Below are 20,805 nucleotides of genomic sequence, written 5' to 3'. Positions count from 1 at the left end.
TTCTTTTGCTTCCTGATACTTCCACATTTTTTCACTTGTTTTTTGCTCTCCTCTGCATAAGAGACAGATGATAGAATTCCTTGTCTCTGTGTCCAGTCCATCAAATGCATGCTCTTTGCCATGCAGGGGATCCTTCAAATGAATGAAATTGTTGCTACCTCAGCACCTGCTTCTCTATTATCTACAAAGTGGCAGCCATAGACCCCCTAGAAAATTAGCGCTGGCCTCACAGTAACTTTAAATCAAGTAGCTCACTCTCGGTGGCCACTTTGGACAAGAACATTGTTGAAATATGCCTCAGCATGAGGCCGACCTTACCTGAGATGCACCAGCCAAATCAGACCATGTCCCACAAAGGATCCAGAGTGGAATCTCATCCGACCTGAGTCATTCATTCCCCTGACCTTAAAGTTCATGAGAAGAAGAGAAACCATCGTTTAAATGGGGTTAATGACCTACTGCAAGAACCTCATTGTTAACTTTTCCAGAACGAAAAGGAGAATTCGTTCATTCAAGTCTTAATTGACAGTACGGCATGTGCTTGTAATAACTGAGTTTCCAGACTGATTTTAATAAGGGTTCAATGGCAGATCACTATGTTTCTCTGGTGTAAAATCTGAGTGTACTAAAAGAATGTTGAACCTATCAATACGCCCATATACTAAGAGAGTTGGGCAGTACATAGTTTGATACCATGGGTGGCTCTCTCCTTAGAAGTTCCTGCTGACATCATTTTAATGCTTGTCATTGCAGCAAAAACACAAGATATTGAGCTGCCAATATTGGAGCAGAATTTTACTGGTCCGTCTCTCTGTGTTTAGTTTTCTGACACCTTCCTCTCTATTAATTACCCTTCCTTTTGATGGTTTAATTTTGAGTTTCTCTCCCTTTTATCTCTTTACCTTTACCATTCTTCTGGCCATTATTTCATGGATGTGAAGTCTCTCGTTAGGTGACAGCTACTGATTATTCCCAACTGTGGCAGTTACGGAGGTAGAAATTAATAATGGAACGGGACAGAATCTCTAATCCCAGGCACTCTGTGGACCTACTGAGAACCTGTGGGACAAGTTCATGAGATCAGGGGGGTGAATGAGAAAAGCTATCACCAGAGAAGTTTCCGGAAAATCTCCTTCTTTGCAGAATACCCAGTCACATTTAGCATGCTTATAAAACAATTAAAATATCTATTCCTACATTTGTGGAAGTCCCAGTAAGTGCACGGACTCTCAGCTTTATACTGTAAATGGTCTAGTCACCAGGAATATAACACAATCATAATTTCATCAGAATAATGAACATTTTCAGGATTTTTTTAACCATGTCTACTCTCACTTTACATAACGTATGGCAACATTCACTGAACTAATCTTGGACCTGTTAGAGATAACACATTTACTATGACTATGATACTTAAATGTCCAATATTTTTCAATAAGTTATACACATTCTCCCTGATATAGATGAGCAAAAAAATAATCTTGCTTCAAAATATATCCTCACTGACAAACCTGATAATATTTAATGCTAAACAATGGCAGGAAAGCCAGCACGCTTTCAATACCACGTAATCATCTTTAGTTTCTCCCCATTCCTCCTTCTATTCCTGGAAGGCAGGAATCTACTTTGCACAACTATAGATTTGCTTACTTGAAACATCTCCAATAATGGATCCATTTCATTCATGATATTTTCCCTCGGGATAATTTCATTTTTTGCAATTTATTCTAGTTTAATCTAGAGTGCAGCATGTATCACACTACAATAATCTGCTTACAGCACCTTAGCGTCTTTGTCCATATAGGGAATCCAGGTATTGCTGTCGGCACACAATAGGAAATTAACTATGTTCTACAATGTTCTGGGTACCATTTGTACAATGGATATGATTTCTACTTTAATAGGTGGTTGTGGAAGAACTATCAGTACGTACTGGCTTTCTACTTTGCTCTGGAGGAGATCAACAAGGACTCCCAGCTGCTGCCCAATGTCACCTTGGGTTTCCACGTCTACAACACCATCACTAGTGACCACTTCACCTTGTGGAGCACTCTGGTTTGGCTGTCGGGAACAGGGAGGATCTTCCCCAACTACAACTGTCAAACACACAGCAAATTTGCTGCCATCATTGCAGGAACCACGGCAGCATTTTCAGCTGAGACTGGAACACTTTTGGAACTCTACAAGTTCCCACAGGCAAGTGGGCCATGAATGTTGGAAAGAACTTTTATTTGAATGCCATTCCCTCTCATCTGGTCAAAGACAAATGTGGAGACTAGGAATAGAAATCCTTTAAATGGCTAAGATTAAGACAGCAAACTTCCTGTCTTCAAAGGTAATTGAGATTAAAAAGAAACAGAGGGAGAAGAGGTCACTGTGAGCTTCAATCCCTATTTATGTCTTGTGCCCGTGTATTGACTTCCCAACTTCCTTTACCACTGACTTCCAGCAGCTCACGGCTGTGTGTCACGGCATATCTCCATGGCAAAATCTGCCCATACCAGAAAGTGACAGTCTCAGGAGCCTCCAGAGGCCAGTGACTCTCCAAGGTGGGCTTAGGAACACTGGGACTTCTGAATTATTCCAGATAACACTGAGGGCTTAAAGTTTCAGAGATCCAAAGAGCAGCTGAAGCTCTTACAACTCTATTGGGATTCACCCAGTTTGCACAAATCTGCCTTAAATTCACCCACACAGACATCCTGAGAGGACTACAACAGAAATTCCTCCTTCCAGGTATCTCTGATACGTTCCTTCATGAAGAACTTTACAACATACAGATTAGTTACGAGGCGTAATAGATGGACAGAGTAGGTACTTTAGGAACATTCTAGAAACACTGCCTTTGGAGAGGTCCCCCTGGTGGGTGAATGCGTTACTCAACACCATCTAGGTAACTGCAGCAATATAATTTGAAAATCTTCAGAGAATAACACAGTAAATATCTGTTTCTTTCTCAGAGATTACAGCCAGTAGTAATTGCTGGCTGGTGGCTCTACAGCCCAAGGCAGCAGGGAGAGGGTGAAGCAGACACCACTCTTGATGATACTTCACCCAAAGTTTACTTTTTCTTGAGTCAGCTGCCAGGGTAAAAAGTCCTGGTAGATCTAACAATTATTTCAGGGAACATCACATCTACATGCCCTTTCCAAATGCTGTGGAGCAAGAAATCCTAGCACTCTGTCTGTTCACAGTGAAAGGAATGGGTAATCTCTACACCATTCCGACCGTTTACTTAATAGTGGTCTCCCTAGCCGTACCATAGAGAGAATTCTGTCAGGCCCTCGGCAAGAGAAACAAATAAGATCCCACTAATTTCAAGAGTTACAACATTTTTCTTTGTTTATCCAGGTCACATACGGACCTTTTGATTCCAGGCTCAGTGACAAACACCAATATCCATCGCTCTATCAGATGGCGCCTAAGGACAGCACCCTGGTCCAGGCAATGATGTCGTTACTGCTGCATTTTGGCTGGACGTGGGTGGCCATCTTTATATCTGATGACATGAAAGGTGAGCTGTTCCTGAGGGACCTGAAGGCAGAGATGCTAAAAAAAAGTATCTGTGTGGCCTTCGCAGAAAAGCTCCCTGCCACTAAGACAATGTATAAACCTAGTGACATCACCTTCATGGCCAGGATCAGAGTTTCATCTGCAAACGTGCACATCCTGTATGGGGAGGTCGGGAGCCTCATCACCGTGGACATTGCAGCAGAGTTCTATTTGACCACAGGGAAGGTGTGGATCATGACCGCCAAGTGGGACATCGTCGTGTACGAGATGAACCACATGCTGCACTCCTTCCATGGAGGCTTCTCGCTTTCTCCTCACAACGCGGAGGTCCCTGGTCTCAGACAATTCCTCGCCACATCCAACCCTTCCCGATACCCTGAAGACTTTTACTTCAGTAAATTATGGCTCAGCTTTTTGGAATGCTCTCCTCCTGGGTCATTTTGTGGGAAAATCGGCGTTTGCTCCCCAAACACCTCCTTACAGTTTCTGCCAGGAAACATTGACCTGATGACTGTTTCTGACTCCAGCTATTTCATCTACAATGCGGTTCATGCAGTGGCCCACGCGCTCCATCAAAGGCTCTTGGAGGAAACCGAAATGTGCTCTCCAGAATGCGCACAGCTGCACAGACCCCTTCCGTGGCAGGTAAACCCACTTCCAAAGCAGGGCCTGCACTGACGGCCTCATGGTGTCCACAGGTATTTTAACGGGATGAACCATGACCATGTTTTCAAGTCTAGAGCAGCAGAGTTAAGCAATTGGAATTGGGCTTCTTTTGTACTAGATGTAGGTATATCTGGAATATTCACCTGCATGGGGAGATCACTGTTACTGGGGCTGGGATTCCAAGCAGTTATCCAAAAATTCCAAATACAGCATCAAATGTGGTCAAATTTCTAAATAGAACTCCTGACAAACTCTAAGGAAATCAACCATGGGACAGGTGTATAGTTTCTCTTGCAATAAATGTGGAGCCACAAAGTACAGCCATGAACATCATATCTGAAGCAGCTATTTCACCCAAGTCCAGCATATGCTGTGGCCAAAGCCCTTCGTGTGAAACTTTGACTACAAATAGAAAATGATTCCGCATTCTATTCTAAAATTACTAATGGAAACGAACTGTTTGTATAGATCCCTCTTTCCAAATCTCACACAATCACAGGATCAGAGTCTGTGTTCCTATTTTGTAAGTATCAGACCCATGAGGTATAAACAAGCTCATCACATTCCCATATGTTCAAGTATAAATTGGTGTAGATTTTATCCCTGTCTTACCTGAATTCATAACACAAGCATTGAACTACCAGAGACCCCGGCAGTTAGGTTCCTGTCCCCACCTGCCCATATATGACACAGGCCTGATAAAAAACTATGTTAAGAGACAGAACTAGAAGAGAGAAAGCACGGCGTCAGGACTACCAAGGCTGGTGCAATCAACAAAGGTGCTGGCCAGTCCCAGGCACTGACTTTTATTTGCAATCAATCCGGGTAAAGAGAAGGTACATGCAGTTTCTATGGAGATTAGCATAAATGATGCTCATAGAGGACAAGACAAAGCATTCTCCAATTAGGAATACAGTAGACCAAATGCACAGTTGTAATTAGAACACTGACCTTCTAGTCAAAAGGTGTCAGTTGTGGCAGCAGAGTCTGGGTGGGAGTTACTCTGACCTTGGCATGTAGGCTTCAGCCAGACTCACTTCTATAAACAAGCCAATGAGGAACTAACTCCTCACAGCCTGCTTTGGGCACCATCAGTAATGCAGTCCCCCTTCTCTCTTGGAAAAGCACCGCTGCATCAGGTCTGGTGAATATGGGAGGTCCCGGGGCTATGGCCAGTGAAAGAGTTGCTCAGATTCAGCCTTCGTGTGGATTTTGGCGAGTATCACGTTGTGCTGCTTGCACAGAATCCATCATCTTGGTCCATGAGTATAAAATCTGGGATGACAGACACAGCATCTTTTTAATTTCTGTTGAAAAACAAGCATACCCTGGCCCCTACATTATTATTTTTTTGTGTCATTTACCTTTTAGTTAGGACATCGCTTGATAATGCTCATGTCTAGGACCTGTCTATCAGATCTATGTTTATATCAGTGAAGTTTATTTATCAGTGGGGGAGCAATGGAGTATATTTACCCCATAGAGGTCGATTTTAAAATTTTTAAATAAAAGTAACAAGGTCTGGGGATTTAGACTCAGTGGTTCTGCCACTTGCCTCAAATGAGCAAGGACCCAAATTGCATCCCCAGTTCCAATAGAAAGAAAGAAAGGAAGAGAAACAGAGAGAGAGAGAGAGAGAGAGAGAGAGAATATTTCATTGAGCTCGTGGAGGTAGCCACACTTTCCCGTTATGTTGTTACGCGTGGGCTGTGTCACAAGGACTTGTGAAGTGTCTACCTGACTCAGCTGTCGATCCTAATCCACTCTAAACAGGGTCTCCAACTGCAGTTAGGGGCAAGAAGGTGCAGTTTCAATGCAACCTCTTCAAGCTGAGCAGAGTCCCTGTAGAGAAGACACAGCGGTGGGCTCTCTTCCGAGAGCTGATTTCACAGGCCTTAAAGGAAAGTCACGCTGTAAGTGCTAAAACAAAACAGCAGGTTGGAAAAACAACCTTGTTTAGAAACTTTTTAAAGTGATTGGAAGCTGCTGCTCTCTGACCCTTTGACTAGTGGAGGTATCTGCAGCTGGTTGTGATCAATGAGTAGTAAATTGGGAAAGCCATTTCTCTGATATTTTCTCATAATTTCCCCTTTTAAGATTACCGGTAAGAAGATTGAGAATTTAACACTTTTGGAAAATTTTATTTTAGCTAAAAATATTTAAAACTCTTGTTGAGATCTATAAATGTTATAATAAGTTTTTCCTCTAACAACCCAAAACAGTCAGCAGTGTAGTTCAAAAATGCCAGTAGAGCTTAGCCACTGGAGAAGATTATTATATACAACTTTGGTATCATGGTCTTGAATCAGTATATCTTCAGACTGTACTTTTCTACTGGCTGTTCAAGACCAAGTTAAGGTAACACCTATATTAATTAAAATTAACCTCTTGTTCTCTACCATACATGAGAAAACCTGTAAAATTAGAAAGCATGAATACATTTAGCACAACACAAATTCACAGAACTAATTATCACAATCATTTGTGTGATCTCATGTCCTTTAATTTAGCTTGGTACCAAAAGCATCTTTTCAATAAAATATTATTTGTTTCTCAGAATATTTAATCTGTTGAATATGCCCAATGTGAACATATCACAAAAATATATTTAGAACTTAACACTTTGAGTGCAATTAATGTAAACATAGTATAATGACATGTTTTAATAATATTTATTCACGTAAGTCCCTTGTAAGGGAGTGAAAATGTTTTATCAATTTCACGGTGTTGTAAGGCTGTGGAAACGGTGGACGACCCCCTAGTGGACACAGACTGGAAAATATTTTTTATGAATCATCTCACGCTCAAGTTACAAATACATTACTCACGTTACTGAATATGATGAAAATATAAAATTCAAATACAAATATAGACATATAAAAATTGCCATGAACTTAAAATCGTCATCTAATTTCCAGTCTCGATAACAGTAAGGTTTGATAAACCTCATTCACCTTCTTTATTGGATGCCGTGTCCAGGATTTCAAGTTAGCAACATAAAGGCTTATTATAATTGAGAAGTGTGTAAAGTGCTTTTATTCCAGATACTGAAGAATTTAATAGTTTTCATAAGAAAAACAATTATTATTTTCCACAAGAAAGTGTGACGGACCCCCACAGATTCAGGTTTAGTAACTCTATTTCAAATCCCAGTTAGAATGTGGAGAGTTTTTGGGCAGGGGAGAAGACGTAGAATATTCCTTATGATGTCACGAGACAACCACTTTCACCAAAAAGTTCTTTAGGAATAGAAAAAAGACCCTAGAGTGTAACACAAACACAAAATACGCCTATTTAGTGACTTTATTTTCATGAGATCGAACATCTCTATACATTCGTGGAACCATCACGATCAACATCTGAAGTGCATTCACTCATGCAGAGCCCTCCTCACTGGGAAAGACTGACATGTAGCAAGTCCAAAATGAACTCAGAGCTCACACTTGCAAGCAAGATCCTGCAAAGCGCTGCACAGGAGGCAGCACCCCAGAACTGCTGCGATTGGTTTCCATTACTCCCCCACTTACACATGGGGAGAGAGTTCTCACTTGGAACCATGGGGTGGTGAACACCCACACAGGACAGACCACCTATCAAAGAGGAAACTTGAGTGGAGGGTGGAGGGAAAGGCACTGCTTAGTGCACATTGGTTCCTCACCTCTAACTTGTGTGCTTTTCTCCTTTCCAAACTGATGCCTTTCCTCTAGCTTCATCCATTCCTGAAGAAAACTGAATTCACAAACAGTGCCGGAAGCCTCATTTCCTTGGATGAGGAAAGGCGTCATCTGGCACAATACGACATCAAGAACACTGTGAATTTCCCAGCTGGTCTTGGGCTGCTGGTTAAAGTAGGAGAATTCGTCTCTGGGAGTCCACATGATGAAGGCTTGGTCATCAACGAAGAGAGGATAGAATGGCCTGTTGGCTTCACGGAGGTACGACTCCTTTCCACAGGGGACACAACAGGTATCTGAGTGCAGTGCTGGGATCAGATTAAGTGCAGGACTTCAATTCAGCACTAGATTCACCTCTTGCAGCTGGGCTTCACACTATTTGAATTTTCTGATAGATCATCTGAGGTAATGCTGGCAGAAAGAGCAAGTTTATAGAAACAGCTACATTTTAGCAAGGTATATTCATTTATGATGCCATCGATGAAATGGGAATAAAGGTAATGAAGAGAGGTGTAGATGATATCGTAGGTAGATCAATACCACACATGTCTCTCCAAATACCCAGAAGCCCTTGCCATACATTATCAGAGTCTTTATATGTTTTGAAGGACTATTAAATGGCAAGTCATAGATTGACATAACATTCACACTATTCCCTTTTGTCTTTGTCCTTTTAATTAATATTTGCTTCAATTTCAGTTTTGAATAGCATCTCAAATCACTGACGGGCTCTCATGTCAGCTCTCCACACATGAACCAACTCATGCAATTTTAGAGCTTTGTATAACAACGGTGCTCTTTATACAATAGATGGTTAGTGTGTAGAAAGTGGTGCCCACCTTGATTATGAAGGACAGAGGTGCACAAAATGAACCCTGTGATTCATAACGTACTCTCTTCCTTTCTCTAACGCACAATTCAGTAGTTAAATTCCAGGGCTTAGCCAGCTTACGATGTCATTATATTCTACCATCTAGAATTTAAAATCACTAGGTCCCATCAAATGTGATGGCATAGTAAAATAATCTCCGGAGTGAAAGTCCTCAGAATCACTAACATATAGAACTTTGCCTCTAACGATTGTGGAAGAAGTTGATAAATAAGAGAAAATAGCCAAACCATGTTGCTGGTGACAGATTAATCATGATACTGTGTAATATTATATTTGGCAAATAGCTTAAAGAAACAAAGGCAAGTTCACTATTGCAATCCCGAAATAGATGTCTAGGTAGTATCAACACGGAAATGATGGGGGAGAGGTAGTGATAATCTCATAGAGAAAGTCAAACTTCTCTTAGAGGTGGAGGGAAATATTGACAACAACTCTAAGTTGATAAGACTGTGCAAAGTCATGAGCAGTGCTTCTCTCTTCTTTTAGACTCCTCAGTCAGTGTGTAGCCAGAGCTGTGGTCCAGGATTTAGGAAACTTCCACAGGAAGGAAGACCTACCTGCTGCTTTACTTGTGTTTTTTGCCCAGAGAGACACATTTCCAATCAGACAGGTAAAATCATTAAACCACACCATGACAATTGCTCCTCCCATACAGTTATTTATAATCTCCATCACTGATATATGTGCATGCTCGTATCTGACAGTCCTCACTCAGTGCTCCAGAGAGGCACTGGTTCCTGGGGTGGCCTTTCTTTACCTTCGAGGCCTGAGCGAGATGGTGTTACCCTGAGTCTCACAGTAAGCCCGTCCAGAGACCATCCAGGAAGCGTAAGGTGTGTAGTTCTGCAACCCACCTGCTGGTGCACTGGTTTCCCATCCAATAGTTTCCATGACAAAGCATAAGTACATGCATTGTTGCTCTTTTATTTTAATATGTTTGGAATGGTTAATCATTGCATTCATCAGAGAAATCAGAACACTGATGAAATAATAAACTACATAAAATATTGTAGAAATATCCCAATATACATTGTGCCATGTGCATGCTCTTAAGTATGCACTGTTAATGTAAAGTTATTATATTATCAACTTTTATGTTATGGTACAATAAGAAAATAAAACGACCCAGTATTCCAATGAAAGATACCGTCATCCAAAATCTCTGAAACGAATGCCTACACATTTAACATTATGTAGCTATAAATCAAAACAAAATGCTTTTGTAACATAAGCAATGTAGGACCAAATGTTACAATACTTCAATGTTAGAACGTTGAAAGAATAAACATTATAAAATTGCATTAATTCCTTCCAAATTACTGTGCCATTCCAATCACATCAGCAGCAAGCATCGTTGTGTTTCCTTCGCTTAGCACAGCTAGTAACTATTTTGAGGTAAAAATAAGTTAACAAAAAATCACTTTCCCTCTTGTGCCAGGTTTGAAACATCAAACCAATGCATAAAATCAGAAAAAAGAAATAAAGGGCTTGAGACTCACACTGTAATACTCCCCTGCCTGTCGGTGTCAAGCAGATCTATGGGTAAAACCAAGGAGAACACGGTGGCTCCATGAAGAGGGCTGAGCAACCCAACAGAACAAATCTGTAATCTTGTCCTTCGGATCACCTATGAAAACTGAGTAAGAGCCCAGTTGGAGCTGCAGTCTGTAACCCCGGTTACCTGGAGGATCTGAAGCAGGAAGCCTGCACCTTGGGGCTGGGCCTGAGCAATTTAGCAAGACCCTGCCTCAGGGTGAAAAACAAAGGAAGCTGGGGATATCATGGGTTAAGTCTCTAACACTGTGGGAGGAAAACATACTTAGGACCCGTAAAATGGGAATGGGAAACTTGCTTCTCTCTCCTATAAATAAATTTTAAATTAAACACAGAAATGCCCATTAATAGAGCTGTGCCCCTGACTGCTTTCCAGCTTTACCAAAGCACAAATGAATGGTTCCAGCAATGGTCATCATCTATGCCAAGCTCACAACGTATTTTGTACTACGTTACAAAAAAAGTAAAAAAAAGGCTTACAAAAAAGACACCTTCAGTTGTAAGTGCATGAAATTCTTTTTATTAAAAAAAACATATTCCTCAGTAATTGGGTTAAAACATCAGTTTCTCTAAAGTGTTGTACACCAGAAATATATTTGCAGGCAAAATGCAACTGTTTTAAATTCATGGTCTTCAATATTTTTATAAAAAATTTTCTTGGAATAGTCACAGAAAAATAAACTTGTAGCATGAAGAAAGACTTGTTCTTCTAGGAATTAAGATCAATGACTTATAAAACTGTAGAAGAAGGACTAAATATTTCTCCATCTGAGTATAGATATAGGAAAGCCGTAAATTCAGTTGTGCTACGTGAGTGTTACAAGTGTGTCAGTGCAGGGATTCTCGTGAGGCATAAGCTGAGGTGACAACAAAGGGGCTGAGAGAAGTCCACATCTGTGGGCGTGATGACATCCCAGAGTCACAGCATGATGTGACCTAAAAATGCCTAATGCTGAAGGTCATGTGAAGGACTTTGATCTTAGCCACAGTTCAAAGCTTTCTCCCTAGGCCAGGCACGAACTCCAGGGGATCTCCAAATTCCCTTTGAGCCTCATAGCGATACTGCATGGGTAACCTTCTTCTTCAACTGCGCAAAATCGAAAGCTTTATGAATAAGGACTGCTGAACCTCTGCTTTCTCCCCAGATGCAGATCAGTGCACGCGGTGCCCAACGCATGAGTACCCGAACAGAGGCAGAGATCGCTGTCTCCCCAAGACCGTGGACTTCCTGTCCTTCACGGATCCCCTAGGCATGGCCCTGATTTGCGCAGCTCTGTGCTTCTCTGCTCTCACCGCTGCGGTTTTGGGGCTCTTTGTGAGACACCGAGACACTCCCATAGTCAAGGCCAACAACAGGGCTCTCAGCTACACCCTGCTCATCTCCCTCCTCCCCTGCTTCCTCTGCACCTTGCTCTTCATTGGCCGGCCCAACGCAGCCACCTGCGTCCTGCAGCAAATAACATTCGGACTCGTCTTCACTGTGGCTGTTTCCACTGTTTTGGCCAAAACCATCACTGTGATTCTGGCCTTCATGATTACCAAACCGGGACGATCAATCAGGTGGCTACTGGTGTCAGGAGCCTCTAACCTTGTCATCCCCATCTGCTCCCTGATCCAAATTATTCTCTGTGCAGTCTGGCTGGGAACCTCTCCTCCCTTTATCGACACAGATGCACACTTGGAACATGGCCACATCATCATCGTGTGCAACAAGGGCTCCCTCGCTGCCTTCTACTGTGTCCTGGGATACCTGGGCTCCCTGGCCCTGCTGAGCTTCACCGTGGCTTTCCTGGCCAGGAACCTGCCCGACACCTTCAATGAAGCCAAGTTCCTGACCTTCAGCATGCTGGTGTTCTGCAGTGTGTGGGTCACCTTCCTCCCCGTGTACCACAGCACCAAGGGGAAGGTCATGGTGGCCGTGGAGGTCTTCTCCATCTTGGCCTCCAGTGCGGGGCTGCTGGGCTGCATCTTTGCTCCTAAATGCTACATTATTTTGTTAAGGCCAGAGAGAAATTCTCTGCATGGATTCAGAGATAAAACACGTGCCAGTAAAAGAAACCTTAGTAGTTAAAAAAATATGTTCTTCCTAAAATATAATGTCTCTCAGTAAATCTGCACTATTTTGTGTGAGGTGTTAGAATAATACATGGCATTTACTTCAATAATCAAGAGGCTCATTTTTTCCATGATACTCTTAATGTTAGGATGACCTGTAGCAAACACTTTTTTACTTTGAATTTTGTTCTGTAAATTTCTTGTTCTTTAAATTCTACAATAAATCCCAATCTATTTGCTTAAGATTCATTGCATTACTTCTTTTATCTTGTGTTCCAGTTGTCCTCAGTCAGTTTAAGGAATTACTGATACTGTAACTTTTCTCTTCAAAACATTATATCTCAGAATTCCCTAATGAATTTCATTGTATTTTTTCTATTTTGAGTATTAGTGTGACTTGAATATGCCGATTAGACTTTATTCTGGCTATTGGGTTTGTATTTCCTTTCTCACACTTTACTGTCAATATTTCTGAAGCCCTCTTTTGCAGAATTTCTTTCAGAATCCTAGGATTGGTTGATCACATGTGATATCAAATACTCTTCTGTTTAAAATAGCAGTGTATCCAATCAACGTGTTAAATGATAGATAATTTGTAGAGTTGTACAGTGAATTCTCATGTCAGTGGGTGGCTAAATCTTTCTGTTTACCTTTTGTAAATGTCCTTTTATAAAAAGAAACTTGTATCAACATGTCTATATATTGTTTTATGTTTCTTTCACACACACAATAGTTTTTCTCCTCATATTAATTCCTGAGTTTTTAAGAACAGGTTGTTACTGCAGATAGAAATTATTTTATCAACCATACTTCAATGTACCCCATGTTTTATGAAGGATCAGTCATTTGTTCAATCAAATGGCCATATTATGTGGGTCTGTATTGGTGTTGGTTAAATCCCTTGGACTTTTAATGCATATGATCTTTCAACCAATCACACATTTATCTTCCTTACCTCATCTTTGCAATTTCTTTGTCATTTTTATTCCACGGCTATAAAGATGACAGATACTTGTTTTGCATTTTTCAGAATTTTCATCAGTTCACAGTCATGCTATTTCCTTCTTCATAATACATTTTTCAGCACTTCTACATTTAGAAATCTTATTAATGATATGTACACTGATTTTCAAGTTGTAAAACCTTAATTGTTCACAGTGTATTAACTTCTTTTAAGGCAGCTTAGAGAAATTTGAATTTAACCTGTTTGCACACATTGTCAGTGAGCTGACGAGCAGCATTTCCTTGAATTGCCATTCTTGTTGGATTTTTGCACTTAAAAATGCAGTAAAAACCATTTTTAAATGGAGAAGAACTGGATGGATGAGGGATAACGAGCAGCATCCTTGAATTGCCATTCTTGTTGGATTTTTGCACTTAAAAATGCAGTAAAAACCATTTTTAAATGGAGAAGAACTGGATGGATGAGGGATCTGATGGATGAAAGCATGGGTGGGTGGAGAGAAGAGACAGCGTTAGAGACAAAACAGTTGGTGGTCCATGGGTGAGGGAACGAAAGCACGGAGTAGAGAGGACAGACAATAAAGGAGGGAAATGCAGAACTTTTATCAGACTTTTAAAAGATTCAGTTTTAATCTCTCCAAGTTTCAATTCAGTAAAAATTTTAAAATCATCCTTTTCCTCTTTAGCCTGTGGCCACAGATGTACAATTGTCCTTGTACTCTGCTAAACCTTGCCAAGCCTTCATCTTCGACTGATTCATTTGTGGTAAAGAAGTTTCACCCTACCCAGAAATTTCTCATCCACACCTTGAATCATCTCTCTTTGTCAAAATGTAAGCACGCTACATGCATACAATAAAGCAATTCTGCCTTTCACAGCATATCTTGTCTGAAGAGAAAGAAAGGGAATTCACGTTTATCTTCAGTACAATTTTAATTGGACTTGGATCCAATCAGTATAAATTTTAAGAAACTGACTGTGTATCAATCTGTGCCATAATAATCATCAGAGAGTTCTGGGGACTCTTTCCAGGAGCTCAGATTCGTGAATGCCCCTTGGCATCATTAGATGATTCAGGATAAGAGAAGAAAATTGTCCATCTGTTGGCAGTAGATGATGTTTTAAGAAACAGTCAGGTGCCTTCATGTTGGAGAAATCACTGGGAAGAACCCACCTGCATCCACCTTCCTTTGCCTGAGTCAAAGCAGGCAGAGCTGATGAAGCACAAACTAACCTCCATTCTTGAACATTTGTAGACACCGGAGTTACGATTTCCCCAAAGCCCTCTGAGACCGAGCTCCTCCAAAGCCCATGAGCATTTTCTTTCACCCTCTCCTGTTCCAATGTGAAAATTCTGACTTTGGCTCCTACTGCACATGAACACTGTGATCATCTGTGTGTTAGGTAAAAGAGTCAAAAAACCAGGCCCAGAGCAGCACTACAACAAGCCTTTATCAGGGGGAGGACCAGGCGGGCTGTCTCCTAACAAAGGAAAAGCATCCTGGATGAACAGGGACACTACTATGCTTTTTAAAAAATGAAATTCTGTCCTTTTCAAAAACATCAGTCAGGATCAATGGAACAGACTGGAAGACACAAAAACAAATGCAGATGTACTCAGCTACCTCATCTTCGACAAAGGAGCTCACCATCCTCAGTGGAGGAAAGATAGCCTCTTTAATAAATGGTGTTGGAAAAACTGGATATCAACCTGTCACAGATTAAAATTAGACCCTTATCTTTCGCCATGCACTAAATTAAAATCCAAATGGATTAAAGATCTAAATATTAAAACAGAAACATTAAACTTGCTGGAAAGTAAGTTAGGCAGAACTCTGGAAGACATTGGTATAGGAAAAGACTTTATGAACAAATCCTCAGTAGCACGGGAACTAGCAGAAAGAATCAACAACTGGGATCTCATCTTACTAAAAAGCTTCTGTACTTCAAAAGAAACCATTAGCAGAACTAAGAGACAATCTACAATGTGGGAAAAAATTTTTACCAGCTGTACCTCAGACAAAGGACTATTATCAAGGATATATAAAGAACTCAAAACAATCAGTCCCCCCAAATATAAAGACCCGATCCAAAAATGGGCATCCGAAATGAACAGACATTTCTCATACAAAGAAGTGAAAGCAGCAAGAAAATATATGAAAAAATGTTCCACATCACTGGTCATTCGAGAGATGCAGATGAAAACAACACTGAGATTCCACCTCACCCCACAAAGAATGGCTGCTATCAAGAAATCACACAATAACAAATGTTGGCGGGGTTGTGGGGAGAAAGGAACCCTCCTCCATTGTTGGTGGGAGTGCAGACTAGTGCAACCACTATGGAAATCAATATGGAGATACCTCAAAGAGCTTGGACTGGAGGTTCCATTTGACCCAGCCATCCCTCTGTTGGGTATCTTTCCAAGAGAACTAAAAGAATCATATCACAGAGAAGTATGTGCACCCATGTTTATAGCGGCACAGTTTGTAATAGCTAAATCTTGGAAACAACCTATTTGCCCATCCGTTGGAAACTGGATAAAGAAGTTGTGGTTTTTCTATAAAATGGAATATTACTCAGCCATAAAGAGCGAGAGAATAGATTCATTCATAGGAAAATGGATACATATTGAAGATATACTCCTAAGTGAAATAAATAAGTCCCACATGTGTAAATACCAAATAGTTTCCCTGGTGTGAATATTCTGCAACAATGCATAAGATTCTAATAAGATTACTGACATTTAGAAATGGGAGGAAAGGAGCTAAAGGTGTAGGGAAGGTGTGATACGTAGGGGAAGAACAAAAAGGGAAAAGAAAAAAATGTGAGAGAATGAAAAGATGAAAATAAAGTGTTTGTAGATGGGGAGGGGAGGAGGGGGTGAAGGGAGGGCAGAGGTAAGGGGAAAAAAATGAGAATCAAGACTTGCCATGTAAAGGTACATGATCCCAACAATGAATGTAACTGTACTGTATCCCTAAATGTACCAATAAACTCAAAAAAAAAAAAAAAAAAAAACATCAGTCAACCCAAAGTATATGTTTCCTGAAATAAGGCAGACACTGAGAGCAAAACACTAGATCTCCCTCATTTCAAGGGTTAAAAAGGCAAACTCATAGAAAAGGAGTAAACCAGCAAATGGAGTCATTTAGGAAGATTTGGGGCAAAGGACATAAAACTCCAGTCAGACAGAAACAATAATTTTAACACATCTGTTGCACATCGTACTCAATTTAGGTGACAATAAAACACTGCATTTTGTATCTTTTTACCACAATGATGGGTGAGATGCCTAGTTTGATAGAAGAATCCTACAGCATATACTAGTGACAATATACCTAGCTCAGGTGCATGAATGTATTCTATTTGTATTTGTCAACTACAAACTATGAATAAATACATGAGCAAAAAACTCAAGTTTTCTGTGAAGAGTGGTGGAACACAAGGGAAAGGATTCAGGCTGTAAGTGTTGGCTCAGGAGTAAAGTTCCTTTTCATGGTGAAGCAAGAAACCATGTAGGGCTTGGGATATAGCTCAGCAGTAATGTGCCTGCCTGGAAGGTGCAAAGTCCTGAGTTTGATTCCCCGTTCTAGAAAAGGCAGACAGACAGAAGGAAAGAAACAGAAAGAAAGAAAGGAAGGCAGTAAAAGAAAGAAACTTAGGAAGGAAGAGAAAAAATAGAGAGAGAGAGAAAAATGTGAGAATTCAAAGTGGGCAGAGTACAGAGCGTGGGCTCAGAAATAACAACTGAAATTCTGCGATGTGCGAGGGCTGCTGGTCTTCTCCGTAATGAATCTTATTGCATTGTAAATCATGAAGTCCAGGATTCATTCCAGGAGTGGACCACAGACAGGAGACTGATACTAAACCACGTGAAATGTATTCTGGGGGCTGCACAACTGGTTGTCAATGCTGAAGCTCAGTCGTGCATTTTCTCCTCAAGACATCATATGGGATTTTTCCAGCAGATGTTTCTTGCTTTCAAAACCAACACTGGAAATATGCCAAGTTCCTCACAACAGGCTCTGGCAAACAGACTGTTTCCCTGCAGATACAAGACTACAAAGCCCACTGTCTCAGGGTGATGTCTCCAATTCCTTGGTGGAAAATGATGAAATAGCCAAGAGAAGGAGCCCCAAACATGTTTTCCACCAAGTTTGGGGTGACAGGTGCAGAGCCCCAGGGCAGGGAGATCCCCAGAGCGCATAGCTGAGGAGACACAAAGCATTGAAAAGAGGGAGAAAGCAGTGCTCTAGCCATAATGTCACCGTGGGTGACACGTCTGCACCATGGCTGTGTTACTGATACATCACTGGGCTGCTACCTGTGCTCCTGTGTAGAATCCAGTTCTGCATGCTCCCCATTTTGGGAAGGCGAATGATGATTGTGGGACTTCTCTGTGACATACACAGAGATTGGTTCTCACGACAGAGGGCTGAGTCCTCAGACACGACCCAGCTTCCTTTCCTCATGTCAGACTACAAAAAGAGCTTGGTCTTCATTTGGGCAGAGCCTACCATGTTCTTCCTGATTTTCTTTTTCCTACTCCTGAAAGCTCTACACACCTCCCAGTGGGATGTTTCACAGTGTTTAGGATACCTGGGTGCAAGTGTCCACAGAGACGGAGACTTTGTGCTCGGTGGGTTTTTCCCCCTGTACTACATGCACCAGGATCCAGAGATATCCCGTCTATCTTTCTTATTCCAGCCTAAAACTAGAGTGGGAGCTAACAGGTAAGTTCCTGTTTGTAAGTGTATTAAATATGGTTACAACTCTGTGTGATTGGACGTGCTTGTGTATGTGCAAGTGTGTGGTTCATATGTTTCGAGAACTATCTTTTAAAGAATGTAAAGACTGGACAGAGAGGCACACTAATGATTTCGGAGCTTCTTTTGCTTCCTGATACTTCCACATCTTTTCACATGTTTTTTGCTCTCCTCTGCATAAGAGACAGATGATAGAATTCCTTGTCTCTGTGTCCAGTCCATCAAAGGTATGCTGTTTGCCAAGCAGGGGATCCTTCAAATGAATGAAATTGTTGCTACCTCAGCACCTGCTTCTCCACTATCTACGAAGTGGCAGACATAGACCCTCCCTAGAATATTAGCGCTGGTCTCACAGTAACGTTAAAATCAAGTAGCTCACTCTCGGTGGCCACTTTGGACAAGAACATTGTTGAAATATGCCTCAGCATGAGGCCAACCTTACCTGAGATGCACCAGCCAAATTAGATCATGTCCCACAAAGGATCTAGATTTGAATCTTAGCAGACATGAGACATTCATTCCCCTGACCTTGAAGTTCATGAGAAGAAGAGAAACCATCATTTGAAAGGGGTTAATGCCCTACTGCAAGAACCTCATTGTTAACTTTTCCAGGAAGGAAAGGAGAATTCGTTCATTCAAGTCTTAATTGACAGTACGGCATGTGCTTGTAATAACTGAGTTTCCGGACTGATTTTAATAAGGGTTCAATGGCAGATCACCATATTTCTCTGGTGCAAAATCCGAGTGTACTAAAAGAATGTTCAACCTATCAATACACTCATATCCTAAGAGAGTTGGACAGTACGCAGTTTGATTCCACAGGTGGCTCTCTCCTTAGAAGTTTCTGCTGACATCGTTTTAATGCTCGTCATTGCAGCAAAAACGCAAGATGTTGGGCTGCCAATATTGGAGCAGAATTTTACTGGTCTGTCTCTCTGTCTTTGGTTTTCTGACACCTTCCTCTCTATTAATTACCCTTCCTTTTGATGGTTTAATTTTGAGTTTCTCTCCCTTTTATCTCTTTACCTTTACCATTCTTCTGGCCATTATTTCATGGATGTGAAGTCTCTGGTTAGATGACAGCTACTGATTATTCCCAACTGTGGCAGTTATGGAGGTAGAAATTAATAATGGAACGGGACAGAATCTCTAATCCCAGGCCCTCTGTGGACCTACTGAGAACCTGTGGGACAAGTTTGTGAGATCAGGGGGTGACTGAGAAAAGCTATCACCAGAGAAGCTTCCGGAAAATCTCCTTCTTTGCAGAATACCCAGTCACATTTAGCATGCCTGTAAAACAATTAAAATATCTATTCCTACATTTGTGGAAGTCCCAGTAAGTGCACGGACTCTCAGCTTTATACTGTAAATGGTCTAGTCACCAGGAATATAACACAATCATAATTTCATAAGAATAACAAACATTTCAGGTTTTTTTTTTACCACGTCTACTCTCACTTTACATGACTATGCCAACATTCACTGAACTAATGTTGGACCTGTTAGAGATAATATATTTTCTATGACTATGATACTTAAATGTCCAATATTTTTCAATACGTTATGCACATTCTCCCTAATATAGATGAGCAAAAAAATAATCTTGCTTCAAAATATAACCTCACTGACAAACCTGATAATATTTAATGCTAAACAATTCCAGGAAAGCCAGCATGCTTTCAATACCACGTAATCATCTTTAGTTTCTCCCCATTCCTCCTTCTATTCCTGGAAGGCAAGAATCTACTTAGCACAACTGTAGATTTGCTTACTTGAAACATCTCCAATAATGGATCCATTTCATTCGTGATATTACATGTTTTGCATTGTATTTGAGTTTAATCTAGAGTGCAGCATGTTTTATACTACAATAATCGGCTTATAGCCTCTTAGCGTCTTTGTCTATTTAGGGAATCCAGGTACTGCTGTTGGCACACAATAGGAAATAAACTACGTTCTACAATGTTCTGGATACCATTTGTAGAACGGATATGATTTCTACTTTAATAGGTGGTTGTGGAAGAACTATCAGTACGTACTGGCTTTCTACTTTGCCCTGGAGGAGATCAACAAGGACTCCCAGCTGCTGCCCAATGTCACCTTGGGTTTCCACGTCTACAACACCATCACTAGTGACCACTTCACCTTGTGGAGCACTCTGGTTTGGCTGTCGGGAACAGGGAGGTTCTTCCCCAACTACAACTGTCAGACACACAGCAAATTTGCCGCCATCATTGCAGGAACCACGGCAGCATTTTCAGCTGAGACTGGAATACTTTTGGAACTCTACAAGTTCCCACAGGCAAGTGGGCCATGAATGTTGGAAAGAACTTTTATTTGAATGTCACTCCCTCTCATCTGGTCAAAGAGAAATGTGGATACTAGGAATGGAAATCCTTCACAGATAATTGAGATTAAAAAGAAACAGAGGGAGAAGAGGTCACTGTGAGCTTCAATTCCTATTTATGTCTTGTGCCCGTGTATTGACTTCCCAACTTCCTTTACCACTGACTTCCAGCAGCTCACGGCTGTGTGTCATGGCATTTATCCATCACACAATCTGCGCATCCCAGAACGTGATGGTCTCAGGAGCCTCCAGAGGCCGGTGACTCTCCAAGGTGGGCTAGGAACACTGGGACATCTGAATTATTTCATACAATGCTGAGGGCTTAAAGGTTGAGAGATCCAAAGAGCAGCTGAAACTCTTATAACTCTATTG

The 20,805-nt window shown here is 41.1% G+C and overlaps 1 protein-coding gene across 1 annotated transcript; it reads left to right on the top strand.

The window, feature by feature from the left end:
- The first annotated feature begins 3,399 nt into the window (after positions 1 to 3,399).
- LOC104850816 (vomeronasal type-2 receptor 116) lies at positions 3,400 to 12,370 on the top strand. Its single transcript, XM_033759430.1, has 4 exons — positions 3,400 to 4,158; positions 7,887 to 8,114; positions 9,232 to 9,355; positions 11,445 to 12,370. The coding sequence occupies exons 1-4, from the start codon at positions 3,415 to 3,417 to the stop codon at positions 12,368 to 12,370; spliced, it is 2,022 nt and encodes a 673-aa protein (XP_033615321.1). The 5' UTR covers positions 3,400 to 3,414.
- The last annotated feature ends 8,435 nt before the right edge of the window (positions 12,371 to 20,805 follow it).

The sequence above is a fragment of the Fukomys damarensis genome, unplaced genomic scaffold (assembly GCF_012274545.1).
Source record: "Fukomys damarensis isolate Sample0158 unplaced genomic scaffold, DMR_v1.0_HiC HiC_scaffold_37, whole genome shotgun sequence".
NCBI classification, from domain to species: Eukaryota; Metazoa; Chordata; class Mammalia; order Rodentia; family Bathyergidae; genus Fukomys; species Fukomys damarensis.
This window is presented reverse-complemented; position numbering and strand designations above follow the sequence as displayed.